This window comes from Aquarana catesbeiana, linkage group LG02 (assembly GCF_042186555.1).
Source record: "Aquarana catesbeiana isolate 2022-GZ linkage group LG02, ASM4218655v1, whole genome shotgun sequence".
Taxonomy (NCBI): domain Eukaryota; kingdom Metazoa; phylum Chordata; class Amphibia; order Anura; family Ranidae; genus Aquarana; species Aquarana catesbeiana.
In genome coordinates this window covers 107,282,944-107,299,779 of record NC_133325.1, presented here as the reverse complement: position 1 = coordinate 107,299,779, position 16,836 = coordinate 107,282,944, and the positions used below count along the sequence as shown (strand labels likewise).

Below are 16,836 nucleotides of genomic sequence, written 5' to 3'. Positions count from 1 at the left end.
TGCCAAAATTTGTGAAGAAATTTGATTTTGATTTTTTGATTGAATATGTTTTATAGCAGAACGTAAAATATATATATATATATATATATTTTTTTTTTTTTATTCAAAGTGTATGTGCTTTTTTTTATTTATAGCACAAAAAATAAACTCAGAGGTGAGCAAATTGCATGACCACACAACTGCCAGTTAAAGTAGCGCAGTGCTGAAAAGCAAAAAATGGCCTGGTCATGTAGGGGGTAAAATCTTCCAGAGCTGAAGTGGTTAAAAGTGTCACTGAGCGTACTCAGTAGTTTTTGTTGCAGATGCACTACAATTAATAACATCACTTTAAGTATGAAGTCTTTGAAGCTGTTGTTTCAGTCTGTCTTTTAAAAAAAAAAAAAAAAAAAAGAAATTCAAGGCACTCCTCAACATTAACATGAACCATTTTCAGAAAAGGAAATAAATAAGTTGTTTGGAGTCAGTGCCTTTTACCAAAGGAGGTGTTACACAGAATTTGCCAGGCAGGGAACCCAGACTTTTGCAGATACCACATTGTTTTGCTATATTTTTCTAACCTGCCAGATTCAGCTAATGGTAATCGTATAATATTTTTTAGAAGTAGATAATGCTTACATTTGTTTTTTTGCAGAGGTTGATATATTTTCACTGATTAAAATAAACATCAGTTGCCTAACCTTTGCATAATACTGTTCATGGGAAACCGAAACTCATCAGCCAGAGCTGATTCTTGACTTTGTTTTTTATCAGTTATGAATATTCTGATTACTACTTCATTGTTGGAAGCTACTCTAAATTTGTTGTATAACTTTAGTAAGAAATGTAAAATGAGGTTAATTGTACTTTCCCCTATATTCATAACAGAAGTATTAAAATAAATCCAAATTCTTATAAGCTTAAAAACATCCAGTCAGGACACTGATGTAGTTAAATTATCCTTGGGTATAATTGTCATGTGCAAGTTGTATTAACATCAGTTTTTTTAAGTAAGATTCCTTTTTTTTATTTTTTATTGGATAAATTGGTGTGAATCGCTATAATTGTTTTCACCAGTTATCGTTTTCTATTCATATTTAATATCTTGTTTCATATCAACAACCCCCCCTTTCACGATCTATATATAGCATTTTAAAGGTGTTTTTCTAAATGTTATGCAATGATGTAGGGGATTATTACTCCTGTGTAGGCAGAGAATTATTATAATCTTTCCAATAATTCAGGTGCACAAAGAATAAAAATTTCATAACTGTATAATTAAATGGAATCTTTAATGGTTCTAGTCACATTTTTTTTTTTAATTCAAAATACAATTTGTCTTTTGTTAAACCAGAAGTATTGTGAGCTGATGACTTCATGAGGCACACTCTTTAACAGTTAGCATTATTCTTAGCTGTGTCTGAAAACTACAGACGTCCCAATGTTACAGAAGAGGGAAAGTTGTGTTTTTTTTGTTTTGTTTTTTGGAGCCCCTAGTCTACACCTTTTGAAAAAAACATCCGTACTAGCGCACATAATAAATTATTCTATGTATTGTTGCAGTGGCTAGAAATATTATCTTTACATTATGTCGCCATTGCATTTGTAATCTTGGAATTTATCTACCCGCTACTTCCTGTGAGTGTGGGAATTTGCAGGACTGCCCAGCGACATTCACAATAAGGGCATAAACTGACCATGTGCATACATTTTTTTTGGCTACTTTTGATCATCTTAAAGGCCAAATATGGTGGCCTCATAGAAACGTATGGCTAGTGCCTATCTGACCTTATGGGCTATACCTATGTTAACCGCTTGCGCACTGCCCTATAGCAGTTTTATATATGTGATCCGGCTCTTCAGGTTGGGCACCGCGTCGCATGACCGCGCAATTGTCAAAGTAACGCAGTACTGCATCGCAAAAGTTGGCCTGTTCAGGAAGGGGGGTAAATCTTCTAGGGGTCAAGCAGTTAAAGTGATTATAGGGGGGGGGGGGGGAGAAACACCTCTCTACTTGCCTGCTTTGTTCAAAGGAATTGCATGCAGCAGCCCCGAACCTTCTCTTCTCAGGTCCCCTGCTGGAGCTCCTGGTCCCTCCTCTGTCCAGTGCCCCCATGGGAACCTGCATCCCAAAAGGGGCACTTGTGCATGCTCACTCCCGAGCAAGGAAAGCATTAAGGTAAAAAAAATGTTTGTTTAGGCTTTAGAACAACTTTAAAGTGGATGTAAACCCACTCTCATCCTTTATAAACTACTGCCATAGTGGTTATCTATAAGGATATACATGCCTCCTGCATGTATCCTTACCTGTCAAATGTCTCCCTTCTGTCTGTTATGAGACCTGAAAAACTGCAGATTCTGTGGGCGGGTCTGTTGTCTGGAGCTCGGTGGGTGGAGTCGTGATATCGGTGGTCTCCCCGCCCACCTCTACACGCCCCTTGTCAACATGCATTTTCTCCTGTGTATTTCTTACACTGAACTTCTGCTATGATCACTAGCATCCAGTCAAAACCCAGAAAGGTCACCACATGACTTCAGCATGCCCAATCATGCTGAGGTGTGGAGCAGCCAATCCTGGGAGAGCTGGAGAAGAAAGGAGGGGATCTGAAGCACACAGAATGTCTTTTCTCAGGGGTGCATAAGATATGTAAATCACCTGTCACTCACAGCAAGGAGGGAAGAACTGACTCCTATTTCTCTATGTCTCAGTCTTTATCTTACTGAAAAAAGATAAGAGGATTGTTTAGAGCTAGATTAACTCTTCGTGGCAAGACTAGGCACAGATGACATGAAATCCTATACTGTACAAGGTGCAAGCCTTAATTAAAAAAAAGAAATTCGGGTTTACACCTACTTTAAGGAACTTGAAGAAAAACGCATACAGTACAATTAAAGGATAACAATGACATTACTGTTAGTGGAAGCATAGATTATGGTATTATGGCGTACTATTCGCATTGATAGTTTGTTGAAAATGTGTATCGTTGGCACTTGACAATTGGTTCCAAATACTGACGTGTGCTGTTAAAATTCTACAATGTAATAATAAATAATTTTAATATATTTGACAATTGCATGTAAGGGGACTTTGGCTACAGCAGGGTCCCACTTGAATGTGTTAAGTTGGTTAAGTTACACTATGATTTTCTAACAGTCCCTGAGGAACCGACTAAAATTTGTTTAGTGGATGGCCCTGTCACCTGCCTCCTGCTTGACACCCCTCAGTTTAAATAAAAATCAAAGGTTGAAAATTGTTAGCTGAAAAGCATCTACAATCCAATCAGATGTAGCTGAGATAATTTGCCGGTGGGGCAGCTGTCAAAATACCACAACAGGGGATTCATCCATCTATGCTGCATATTGTAGCTGGAGGAATTATTTTTTTTTTTTCCATTCAGCCTGCTGTATGAGCAAAAAAATTGATCAGTGTAGAGCCAGCTTTAGGATGCGTTGTATATTTTAGTGCTAGTTCACACCAGATGCAGTTCCGTGCGCTTTTTTTTTTTTTTCTGCACTAAAAATGCATGCAGTGGTTTCCGTGTATTTCAATGGCTCTAGTTCACACCAGTGCAGTCAGTTTCCGGTGCAGAAAAAAAAAGTAGAGCGTGCTGCATTTTTTTCTGCACAGAACAGTACTGGAACCTAGCAAATTGCATCAAAACGCACTGGAACTGCATGTGGTGTGAACTGTAAACAAAAACTGATCTGGAACGTATCCGGAGTGCATTTTTGTGGTGTAAACTGGCCCTAAAAATGCATGCACAGTGTTTTCCATGTATTCCAATGGCTCTAGTTCACATCAGTGCAGTCAGTTCCAGACAGTTTCCGGTGCAGAAACTGTCCGGGAACTGACTGCTGGATTGGTGTGAACTATAGCCATTGGAATACATGGAAAACACTGTGCATGCATTTTTAGTGCAGAAAAAAAGTGCAAGGAACTGCATCTGGTGTGAACTGGCCCTTACCCGAAGTTCACACTAGTGCGATGCGGGAACCAGCACGATACCAGCGCCGGTTCCCACATCGCTCCTCTCCTGCAGACAGTTCACACTGCTTTGTGTGAACTGCTGCGGGTGTCATTAACTTTGACACCCCCAGTTTAGTTCACAGATTGCAATGTGAACTGTGAACTCGCACAGGAATCGGATCGCATAGGTGAGAACACCCATGTGATCCAATTCTAGTGCTGGGAAAAGTAAGTTCCTGCACTATTTTCTGTGCGAGTTCAGCCATACAACTGTATGGCTCATTGCTCAGAGATCGCATGTGATCGGCACCTGTGGTGCAGCTGCGAATCACATGCGATCTCTGAGAACGTGATAGTGTGAACCCAGGCTCAGTTTTTGTGACAAATAAGGTTTTTTTTTCTAAAATGTGCCTGTTTGCTATGAATATATATTTATATGCTGGTAACATTGTTCTTTGATTCCCTATATTCTTTCTCCATTCATTCTGTGGTTTGTTTTATAGAATTTGAACAAACAGGCTTATGATCTGGCCAAAGCTCTGCTGAAAAGAACTGCTCAAGCAATAGAACCATACATAACAAATGTAAGTTAAAATTATATCTATTCTGATCCTCAGAACTGATAGATAGGATCTGAACTAGCTTTCAATTTTTGTCACTGCTTAAAGCGGTTCTTCAGTCGATTCAGCAAAAAGTAGGCTGCATATATTTTTTTGTTAACGTGTTCAAAAATTTACAAAAGTATTATAGAAAGAAAAACAAATTCACATAGAAATTGTGAATACAACTTGACATTGATCACACAGGAACATCGACATCCAGATGGAGACACATTAATCAATATCAATTACTGATATGATAATAGGGGATGTCTTCGGATCGCCACCCAGGTCTAGGATGAAATATGTGGGTGATATCTATACTGTCGGGACAGTTATGAATATTAATATTCAATGCAACATCAAGTGACACAGGATAAACAATGAATGATAATGCTCAGTGAAAAAATAAAGTGAGAAGGGGAAAACAGAGGGAGAAGAGAAGCAGAAGAGGGAGAGAATAATATATAGTGGATAGAAATCCTATCACAAAATGGCCAGGGCTTGTTGTTATAGAGTGGCAATTTTTCCCAAGTATCCAGTTCTTTAGCTTGCATTTCTTCCATTAGCATAGTGTACAGCTGCTTGATTATGTCCACCCAGAGGGATAAAGGAGTGGATGTGCTTTTCCAAAATATGGAAATAAGCTGTCTAGCTTCAGAAAGTATACTTTTAGCTGCTGACTTTTAGGCCAGGTTCACACCTATGCGAATTAGATGTAGGTTTCCCCGCATCCAATTCGCATAGCAGGAGAATGTGACCGGCTCTCTATGGAGCCGGTTCACCTATCTCTGTTGTGGCTGCGGAGCGCACTGCACAGAAAATCTGTGCGTCTTTGGCTCCGTTTCAGGGCCTTATGCAGGCATAGATTTGTCCCTGATTCGTCCCTGAAATGGGGAACAGGGACACACGGCGCTCCTGTGCGATCCGCAGCTGGTTCCAGTGTGAACCGAGCCTTAATAAAGAACACTTTAACTGACCAGGGATCCAGCACCATCCTCAACTGGGCCGGTTCTTCACATGTCTTCGGGTCCCTGATGCTGCCATATCTACTGTTGGAAACCTGCTGTGACTCCTTCCCGATTCACAACTGGAATTCCACTGCGCATGCGTGAGCCGTGCTGCGTTTTGCACGGTCCTGTGGCCTTCTGATACCTGTGGCATTGGGAGAAGTTGGGAGTAGGAGCGGGTACCTGGTTTTGACAGGTACCCAGAAAAAAACTTTATCCATAACTAAGAGGGGAGAGGAGGTGGAAAAGTGAAACTTCCCCTTTTGAGTGATGTTCTGCTTTAACAACATTTTAGTTGCATGTTACCACCCTAAGAGGTCATTTACATTGCTGTGGCTTGTACAGCCGGAATGAGTGGAGTGTTCATTCAGCCAGAGCTGTGTGCAGGTAGCCTATGTTACTCTATGGAGATTCAGCAGCTGTACAGAAAAGGCTTGCATGTCCTAATTTGACAGGCCTGCAGGGGTGGGTGCTCGGCCCTGAAGGCAGACTGTGTCTATTTGGAGCCGCGTATCCGCTCCTGCATGCCTGTCAAATTGGGACATGCGGCTGTGTCAGCATATCCACTGCTTCCCCATAGTTAGATATGCTGCCTGCAAACAGCTCCAGCCGCATTAACAACACCTCTCATTCACGCTGTATGGGCCACAAAACCTGTGTAAAATCAGGTTTGTCTTTGATAATGGAAAGGGGCACCAAATATTATTATGCAACTAGTAAAAGTGTATTAAATGTGAAATATTAGCTACATATGCAACATGTTTGCTTGACATATAGTGTATACAGGTAGACATAGAAACGTATGCTAGCATGATTGTCAATTTACTAAGTTTGCTTGGCATTTGCTGTACATTTTCAAATGTTATATAAAATTGGACATGAAATCTAAAAATGAGTCTGCATAGTCCATTAGGTAGCCCTAAAACATCCAGGATATAGTGCAGAAAAATCTTACAGTTGAAGGTAAATATTAAAAAACAAAAAAAACAAAACAAAAACAAATGTTCCTTCACATTTGAGTCACATGCTGACTAGGCAGTCCATTTCCTTCCAGGTGTGTGTCTGTGCATCTTGGGAGATTGATATCCAACTTCCTAACCCTAATCATTTTGTCAGGCCTCTTAACTAATTATACTTGCTTTTTCATAGTGCAAGTAGCAGTGAAAAAAAAACTAAGAAAACCCAGAAAAGCATGGCATGCAAAGTTTTTTATGAAAGATCAGTACCTTTTGAATGTACTGTATGAAGGAAGGCTTGACCGATTAGCATTGCGGAGATGGGAAGCAATATTATTCTCCCACGATATCTCACGATAGGTTGCTTGAGATTCAGAAGTGCTTTTGATATTCATCTTCACAGAGTAAAAATTTTCTGTGCAATCTGTTGCATTTATCATGGTGGCAATCCATGGGACCCCTGTGCATTACGTATTTTAGGAATTTAGGTCTTTCAGATATGCATACTACCAGTATTTGAGCAGATGGTGAAAGTTAAAACAAAGAAGTGTCAATGTTCCCTTTAAACTATTATTTAAACATGGGTAACCAATCTTCTTCTTTTTTTTCCCAGTTTTTCAATCAAGTTCTTATGCTTGGTAAAACCTCCATCAGCGACTTGTCTGAACACGTGTTTGATCTGATTTTGGAGCTTTACAATATTGATAGCCACCTGCTCCTTTCTGTTTTACCTCAGCTGGAGTTCAAGCTCAAGGTATGTTTCCATCTGTTACTTACTGAAACAGTAAGTTTATAATGTATTGTACTTGGAGCTCCTCTTTGTGGACACATCAGAGACCATGCCATAAAAACAGTTGGAACCCACGCTTGGCAGTACAGTACAGTCAACTAGCTCCCGGGAGAATGGGACATCTCAAGACTCTAAAGCTGGTGGTCACTTGACTTGATGTCCGTGTTATGACATATCTTTTAGTGAAGACGTTCTAGTTGAAGTTGAGCTTCTTTAGTAACATTGAAGCTTGCATTGCTGACTTGTTGTTTAGAGCAGTGTTTCTCAACTCCAGTCCTCAAGGCGCACCAACAGGTCATGTTTTCAGGATTTCCCTCAGATGAAACGACTGTGGTCATTACTAAGGTGGTGAAACTGATCAAATCACCTGTGCAAAATAGTGGAAATCCTGAAAACATGACCTGTTGGTGCGCCTTGAGGACTGGAGTTGAGAAACACTGGTTTAGAGGCCTGTGCCCTGGGGCTTTTCTTAACTTCAGAACAGTTACTGTATCTTAATTGTACAGTACAAGACAAAGACTGGATGTTCATGGTCCCTGGGTTTTAGGTTGCTGCATTTGGGTGTTTAGCAAAAGCTTTGCTGGGCATGCCCCCTGGCATATTTTCCTGACACCAAGAGCTAAAAAAGGTGAGAGAAGGGGGGTCCAGCACACAGCCTGTGATCGCCTTAGCTCTGTTCCTGTTTGCTGTGTGAAGGGGGTGTATCCTTTCCCTCCAATCAGCTCTCACAGCTCTTCTCACTGAGATCTGCAAAATGTAACTTTAGTTTCCAAAACCACAGATTTCTCTACAAATCGCACCCCGAAGTCGCCAAAGTAATACAGAAACAACTTTTGGGAATTGGTGCAGCGCCGCAAGACATGTCAAATCGCATCAATGTGAACCTAGGCGTAAGGATTAATTCTATTCCAGAAACCTTTTGGCTTTACTTTCCTTTGTTAGAACATTTTATTCAAGGTGTCTCAAGGATTTAACCCACATTACAGCACTCTCTGTGTTTCTTTGGCATCTCATCTTGAGTCTCTCTGCTCTACATGACTTTTAAGCCCACAAGGCTTAAAAGAACTCCCTTTGGGTGACCTCTCCTTTAGCCTAGGTTCACATTGGAGCGATTTGACATGTCAAATTGCATGCCAAAACAGCGGCAATTGCCGGCAATGGTACAGCCTGAATCGGTGCGCCGCTTCAATGATCCCCAAAAGGTGACTTTGGGGTGCGAATTCCGTAGACATATGTGCAGCAACCATACAAGTCAAAGGGACTTTCAAGTATTCAAATGCAGGTCAGAAGGAGGTCAACAGCAGGTTGAATGTCCTTGAATTGTGCATGATCTCAGAAGCATCTTAGTTTGATCTCAAATGCAGGATTAAAGCAAGCTGCCTTTGGCCAGTCTCTGGAGGACTATCATCCTTCCTTGTTTTCTACTTGAGTCAGTTGGAATGACTGGTATGTGCATGGTTTTTGATGATCCATCACATGCTGTGTAGCAAAGCAAAGAAGGATGCCCCTTTAGACCCCTTATACACTGGAGGCCTTTTTCAGGTGCTTTAGCGCTAAAAATAGTGCCTGTAAAGAGGCTGAGTGCTTTCACACTGGTGCACTGCGCTGGCAGGACGTCAAAAAATCCTGCAAGCAGCTTCTTTGAGGCGCTTTAGGAGCAGTGTATACACCACTCCTAAAGCACCCCTGCCCATTAAAATCAATAGGCAGCGCCTGCAAATCGCAGCAGCGCTTTTAACCCTTTATTCAGCCGCTAGCAGGGGTTAAAATCGCCGTAAAAACGATGTAAAGCTACAGAATAAAACATAGGTTATAGTCTGGAAACACAAACCTCCCAGATCATATAGTTACATAGTTAGGTTGAAAAAAACAAAAAAAGTCCATCTAGTTCAACCAAAAAAAAAAAAAAAAATACAATCCCATATACACAAATCTATACCCACAGTTGATCCGGAGGAAGGCAAAAAAAAACCCCCCAGCAAAGCATGATCCAATTTGCTACAGCAGGGGAAATAAAATCCCTCCTGATCCCCCGAGAGGCAATCCGATTTTCCCTGGATCAACTTTACCTATAAATGTTAGTACCCAGTTATATTATGTACATTTAGGAAAGAATCCAGAAATATATTTCTGAAAGCAGAGAAGCTGTAGAATTAAGATAGTATTATGGCCCATTCACACATGTCCGCTTTGGTGCATTTATTTTAAATGGGGTTCCAACTTGTCATTGTGACACTCGCTGATGCATCGCTCCTTGGCACCCTGCATATCCTGTCCACTGCCATCCTATCCTCTGCACTCCTCTATTGCACATACTGCCCCATGTCCTACCCTCATCACTCCTCTCCTGCACATACTGCACACTGTCCTACCCTCTGCACTGCAAATTGTCTGCTGTTTTACCTTCTGCACTCCTCTTCTGCACAATACTGCATCTGTAATATCCTTCGTACCTCTCTCCAGTTCTCCAAATTTTGCATTTGTTGGTGTGATTTCTTCAGACTTGGTGCATTGCTGTTATTATCAGGCCTACTAGCTGCTTTCGTTGTCTAGTTTAGCTTTATGTATCTGATGACCGAATTATCTTCTGCTGTTGTGTGTTTCTTATCTCTGTAGAGTAACGACAATGAAGAACGACTGCAGGTGGTGAAGCTTCTTGCAAAAATGTTTGGAGCAAAGGATTCCGAACTGGCTTCTCAAAATAAGCCGCTTTGGCAGTGCTACTTGGGGAGGTAATTGAATCTTTATCCAAGGCTTGTATACAGTGAATAGAGCAGAGCCAATATGCATAAAATCCCCACAGTGCTGTGTCATCGTTTACAAAAATATTTTATGCTGTGTTTGTATGCCACAGGTTCGCTGCTGACCTCGATTTTATTCACCCACCAGACAATGTTCATTCCTTGCTGACATTATGATTTATAATACTTTCATTGTAGTGAAAGTCAAACCGTTACCCAGCCTCTTTCTTTTTAATTTATGTGCTAAAATAAATATGCAGGTGCTTTATAAAAAATATATTTAATATCTTCTATTAATTTTGGCTACAAAAAATGCATTTGGGCTGTTTTTCTGGGGATGTCTTTTGCCCCTTGTCTTCTCTCCCCCCTCTGTCATCTCATGAGTCAGCATCAAAGTCCTTGTAAAATCATTTAATCGCTCTGTAAATGGATTATATAATGTCCAGTGTGTGTCTTTTATGTAACATTGTAGAAAATACCATACCATATACTGGGTGTTCACATGACCCGTTGGAGCTCTTCTTTCCCGCTCTGAGCACTGCTGAGGGCAATGCCAAGATCCTCGCTGATGTCAGCCCTGCTCTGAGCACTGCAGAGGGAGGGGCCGCTAACATCAGCCAGGAGGAGAGCTCTGGCGGGTCACATGGCGGCTCTGTAAAGTTTTTTTTTTTCTACAATAATGTTACATAAAGACACACACTGGACATTATATAATCCTTTTACAGCGTGGATTACATGATTTTACAAGGACTTTAACTAGGGCTTATTTTCGGGTTAGGGCTTATATTGCAGCCATCCTAGAAAATCGAGATAGGTCTTATTTTCGGGGGAAATACAGTAATTTTATTGTGAGCCTTTATATGTAAAAGCAAATATGACTGCCATTATCTACATGTATAATTTATAAATTTAGAACTATAAGGCTTTTAAACATTATCACAAAGGTTAGTTGCATCAAGTTGAGCACTCTTACATGTTTGTCCAATAAAATAAAAAAATATTAGAAATGTTACGTTCACTTTAACCACTTCAGCCCCGGAAGATTTGGCTGCTCAATGACCAGGCCATTTTTTGCGATTCTGCACTGTTTCGATTTTACTGACAATTGCGCGGTCATGCGATGCTGTACCCAGACAAAATTGACATTCTTTTTTTTCCCACAAATAGAGATTTCTTTTGGTGGTGTTTGATCACCGCTGCGTTTTTTATTTTTTGTGCTATAAAGAAAAGAAGAGCGACAATTTAAAAAAAACACTATCTTTTACTTTTTGCTATAATAATTATGCCAATTTAAAAAACAATTTTTTTTTCCCTCACTTTAGGCCGATATGTATTCTTCTACATATTTTTGGTAAAAAAAAAATCGCAATAAAGGTATATTGATTGGCTTGCGCAAAAGTTATAGCACCTACAAAATAGGGGATAGATTTATGGCATTTTTATTTATTTTATTTATTTTTTTAATAGTAATGGCGGTGATCAGCGATTTTTTTTTTTTTTTTTTTTCGGGACTGTGATATTGCGGCGGACACATCGGACACCGTTTTGGGACCAGTGACAATTATACAGCGATCAGTGCTATTTAAAATGCACTGATTACTGTATAAAAGTCACTGGCAGAGAACGGGTTAACACTAGGGGCGATCAAGGTGTTAACTGTGTTCCCTCACTGTGTTCTAACTGGGGGGAGGGGATAGGAATGACTAGAAAAGATGACAGATCGGTGTTGGTAATCAGTATGAACACACGATCAGTCTCTTCTCCCCTGAGAGAACCGGGATCTGTGTGTTTACACACACAGATCCTGGCTCTCGCTCTGTCACGAACGATCGCGGGTACCCGACGGTCATTGTGCCCGCCGGGCACTCGCATTGGCTCTGGCAGCAAGCAGCGCGCGCACCCCCTAGTGGCCAAAAGGCAAAGCAACGTAAGGTAACATCGTTTTGCCCAGGGGAGCCAATCTGCCGCAGTAAAACTGCGGCAGCTTATCCGGAAGTGGTTAAAGGCCCATTTACACAATATGCACTGGAATGCATTTTGTGAATGCTTTTTAGGTTTAAAAAAATAACAAAAATTATAACGTGAACATTGCAATGCGCTTGCGTCAATGAAAGCACAAATCGGCGCCAGTCCAAGCTTCCACTGTCAGTCTCCCAGGTTTACATTCTGTATTCAGGTGCTGACAGAAATAGAGCACATCTCCCTCCAAAAAATAACAAAGCATGCAGGTACTGCAGCACATTGTATTCAACTCCACTGTAAAACTGGCTTCAGCTCAAATCCCAGCCCATCGGCCATGGCCTTCTGACTTGTTTCACCCACATTGGGCGTAATCGTGGAGTCCTTCAACATTGTCAAAGTGCTATGTCATGGACTGAAACGCAAGCTGGATTCATATATAGCTGAGTGATCAGCGGTGTTTTAATCGCTCAATTCTCACTGCATAGCCAGCGGTGGACAGGTACAGCTTTGGATCTGTGCTGCATCCACCTGGGTGAGTATAATATTTCCTTTTTTTTTTTTTTTTTTTTTTTTTTTAAGCCATACTTCTCTTTTAAGGAGACCAGGAATGGGTAAATGTATCTATAACCTTTATGCCCCAAAATAGCCATGGTCAGGTGGTAAATAGTGATCGGCCTGTTGCTGATCCCCATTCTAAACCGTCCCTACTCTATGCATCACAAAGAAAAGTTTGGGCTGCAGATAACACCTAAAATGCATGACTTATTACCGTAAGAAGCTATAGAGCTGATGCATTAGAACCGAACAGAAGAGAAAAAGCACATGATTGCAGTTGTATCCCACAGCAACTAATCAAAATCTTCTTTAAGGTTTCCCCAAAAATAAACATTGAAATCTGATTGGTTCCTATTGGTTGCAACGTCAGTTCTCTCGATATTTTCAATTGTAATTTTTTTAATGTAATATAAAGTCCCTGGAGACGACTTTTTTTTTTTTTTTTTTTTGCACAATGACTCATTGCGTGAATGCACACACCAATCAGAATGGATAAAAACTTACAGCAAGCATGGTTATCCATGAAATAAACACAATCACTGAAGCAGCACTGAGCCTGGCAGAGAAATGTTTCAGTATGAGGGCAGTGTGCTGCCCCAGCAATTGATAAGAGCCCAGGAGGAGAATGTGAAAGTATGAGCCGCACAGACACAACATCCCAGCAGTGGGTTGCATGCTTCCCTGCCAACCTATGCTGTAGTTCAGCTGGTTCTAGTGGCTTCAAGAGGCTTGTGTGTATTTGGCAAAGCTTTGTGCTGAACACTAAGCTCCTCTCTCCCTCTCTAGCTTCGGATGGGACTTCTGTCTGTAACTGGGGCTCCACTGCATTGTTGCAGACCTGAGTTTGCACTGACAGACCACAGCATATATGTTGAGATCTGTGCTGTCATGCACTCCTCCTGGTCTCTGGAACGACGGCAAAACCAAGGCCTGACTGCTGCTCTGTACTAGAAGGGAAACTGGAGCCTGGTGTACGTTGCTTTTGCTTTGGATTGCCGGCAGCTAGAGATAGGTAGAAAAAAACCCACATCTCTGTCCCCACTCCAGGAGCCTGCAGGATTGCAAGACAGTGCGCTCCTACTGAGCTGTGTTCCAATAGCCAAAGTGTAGCTGTTAGAGTGAGACAAGAAACCAGGGCCTGGCAGAAGGAAGGTGATGGTCCGGTAGTAGAGAACCACTACTCAATACTCTTTGTGTGATTACACACTCTGTAGCAGGGGTAGTTGTCGTATAACTAATGGCTGAAATATGTGTGTGTGTGTGTGTGTGTGTGCGCAATGCACACATCTAAAGCATTAATTCATTTTTTAATTTGATAGATTCAATGACATACATGTGCCAATCCGATTGGAATGTGTGAAGTTTGCCAGCCACTGCCTAATGAACCACCCTGATTTGGCTAAAGACTTAACAGGTATGTGAATAGTCCTGAATCTGTGTAAAACAAGGTCGAGATGAATAGCTAAACATTTGTAGCTTTAGATTACATGCAGCCTGTTTTTTTTTTTTTTTTTTTTTGCTTCGTTTTGTCCAGTAATAATTTTTTAGTGTACATTCTGTAGATCGGTTTTCAAGCTTGTTAAACCATGGGTTCTCTTTTTCAGAATATCTAAAAGTAAGATCCCATGACCCCGAAGAAGCCATCAGACATGATGTCATCGTATCTATAGTAACTGCTGCAAAGAAAGACCTTCTGCTTGTCAATGATCATCTTCTTAATTTTGTTCGGGAGAGGACTCTGGACAAGAGGGTAAGAACAGAAATTGTTTACTTATTCCTTTTGTTGTGCATGAGTGATCATAGTGACATACAAGTAGTTTGGTACAAATAGCTCAAGCCAAGTTTGGGAAACTGCATTAGGACTTGTGTTGATCAGCTTTTGTCCTTGTCGAATGGATTTTGAATTCCAATAAGTCTATGGAAATGCAAAAACCTGCTTACAACAGGTCAGCAGGAGGTCAAATGCATCTCTCGGTGAATTCTGAATGATCTCAGAAGCTCCTTAAACTGATGCCATGAGCACAAGCCCAAGGACACAGGCCCATATTATTATTTTTTTTAATCAGAAGAAAGTTTTTTATAATTTGAACACATTCAAGCATAAACACAAACAAATGCAAAGTTGTAATGTACATAACGGTAGAAAACAAATAGGCAATTACAGCTGCCAACTGCATAGAGCTCACTAAAGAGAACATAAAGCCCCACCTAGTGGCTGAAAACAGAAATTATAGTGCCAATAGAGCATCAATATTGCACACTCCAAAGTCAGATAGTGACAACCAGCATTGGGTAACCAACAGCATTCTACCCCAATATCCTATAATCAGGTCTACTGGGGCCAAGCCTGGTGCATCAAGCCAGCCTCCCCAAACCCTCTCAAATTTAAGGCCCATATTATTTAAAAAGCTAAATCCAAATGCACATTAAATGTATTAAAGTTTTTCTTTAGAATTTCTGTTAACCCATGACATGTAGATACTGTTTGTGCAGTGTGTCAAGTTCAGCCTATTTAGTTACTGCTGTTGAGTTATTTTTTCTCACAATCCTGTCTTCATCGTTGTCCATTTTTTCCCTTTGTAGTGGAGAGTGAGAAAAGAAGCAATGATGGGTCTTGCTCAGATCTATAAGAAGTATGCCTTGCAGGCAGAAGCAGGGAAAGAGGCAGCAAAACAGATTTCCTGGATAAAAGATAAACTTCTGCACATATATTACCAAAATAGTATTGACGATCGGTGAGTTTATTATTATTATTATTATTTATTTTAGGATTTCATTGATTTTATTAAACTTTTTTGTTTTTCTGTTATGCAACACTGCACTGGATACTTACAGTATGTTAACTAATACAATACTAAATTACAAAACAAGTGCTGTTGCAGTCATAATCCAAACTGCCAATTCAAACAAAGCCTGAGATTGTTGGTATAAATGAGACTTCATTAGCACCGTGGAGAAGATGTATGTACTGTTGCTCTTTCTGATAAAAGGTAATATAACTTAAAAGCATTAGACGCTGTGCACAGGTATGTTTGTACACAACCATTTGTGTGTAAAAGTAAAGCTGTCCATAAATGGACCACGGGTTGAAGGAAAGAAAATCGGTCGATTTCCCCCATCAACACAGACAGGAATTTCTCCCATGGAGGCATTGGGGTTTATTTACTAAAGGCAAATCCACTGTGCACTACACGTGCATTTGAAAGAGGGGAAGCTCTGCTGATTTTATCATCCAATCTTGTGCAAGCTAAAATGCTGTTTTTTATTTTCTTTGCATGCCCCCCTCAGATCTACAGTGACTGCACTTTCAAGTGCACTTACAGTTCAAAGTGGATTTGCCTTTAGTAAATAACCCCCATTGTGTTCTCGCAGCAGGGGGAGAACACAATGTAATTTTAAAATCCGACAGGCTGGTTGTACCCACGTTGATTGAATAACTTGAGTACTTTCAGCTTGCCCATACATGGTTTGAATTTTGGCCAGTTCAACAGGGAGGTTCGAACTGTCTATGGCCGGCTTTAGTTGGTATTGTATTTATATTCTCTTAGGTAGTTACCCATGAACATTGGCTAATAATATAAATTAACGTTAACGCTATAGTGATCCATGGGGTGGATTGTAATCGCAGCTTAGAAATGCTTGCCTTCCCTGCTGAACTAGGTACTTGAAGCACCCAATCATCGGGCCCCTAACCTAAAATTAGTCATATGGTTACTCTGAAAAGGCTAGGGAGTTGTCTAATCAGCATGTCTTTCTGAATATTGATTCTTCCTTTTGGAAATGACCACCTGTCCAAAACCAGTGCATTAATCCCTTAGTCATCAACCAGTGGGATCATAGAATGCCACTGAGTGTAGGAAATGTAATTTGCTGTGAAAACCTGCTATGGGGAAATCGGGTGGAAGATACTAAATTTAGTTCTGCGACTGCTGAAAAGTAATACAGTAATGTGCAGCTTCTGCATCATGTGAGTGATGCGATTGGATCTCACAGCGGTCACATGTTTGGAAGCTTGCCACGCTAGCTCCCAATCAGAAGCCTTAACAAAAAGCTGTCGGTGACAACTTGGTTTCCATGCTGTAAACACAAAACCTCATGCTAAGGGTTCCACTACTTCCGACCAGCCTAAGTGAATAAACGATAAAGAGCATTCTCAGCCTACATGTCTCCACCCAAACCACCCACCCTAAGCTGATATGTTTTAAAGGCCAAGATCACCTGTAAAAAAATAATAAATGCACATTTTTTTTCAGGTAAAAAATGTTATTTATTTTTTAGCC

General features: G+C 40.6%; 1 protein-coding gene across 1 annotated transcript in view; it reads left to right on the top strand.

Annotated features, from left to right (window-relative positions):
- PDS5B (PDS5 cohesin associated factor B) overlaps positions 1-16,836 on the top strand; it is a 191,594-nt gene that overhangs the window by 85,262 nt on the left and 89,496 nt on the right. Inside the window, exons 7-12 of the mRNA XM_073613341.1 lie at positions 4,447-4,527; positions 7,122-7,262; positions 9,915-10,030; positions 13,876-13,970; positions 14,161-14,306; positions 15,140-15,291. Coding sequence (XP_073469442.1) covers positions 4,447-4,527; positions 7,122-7,262; positions 9,915-10,030; positions 13,876-13,970; positions 14,161-14,306; positions 15,140-15,291 — 731 coding nt within the window. The remainder of the gene's footprint in view (positions 1-4,446; positions 4,528-7,121; positions 7,263-9,914; positions 10,031-13,875; positions 13,971-14,160; positions 14,307-15,139; positions 15,292-16,836) is intronic.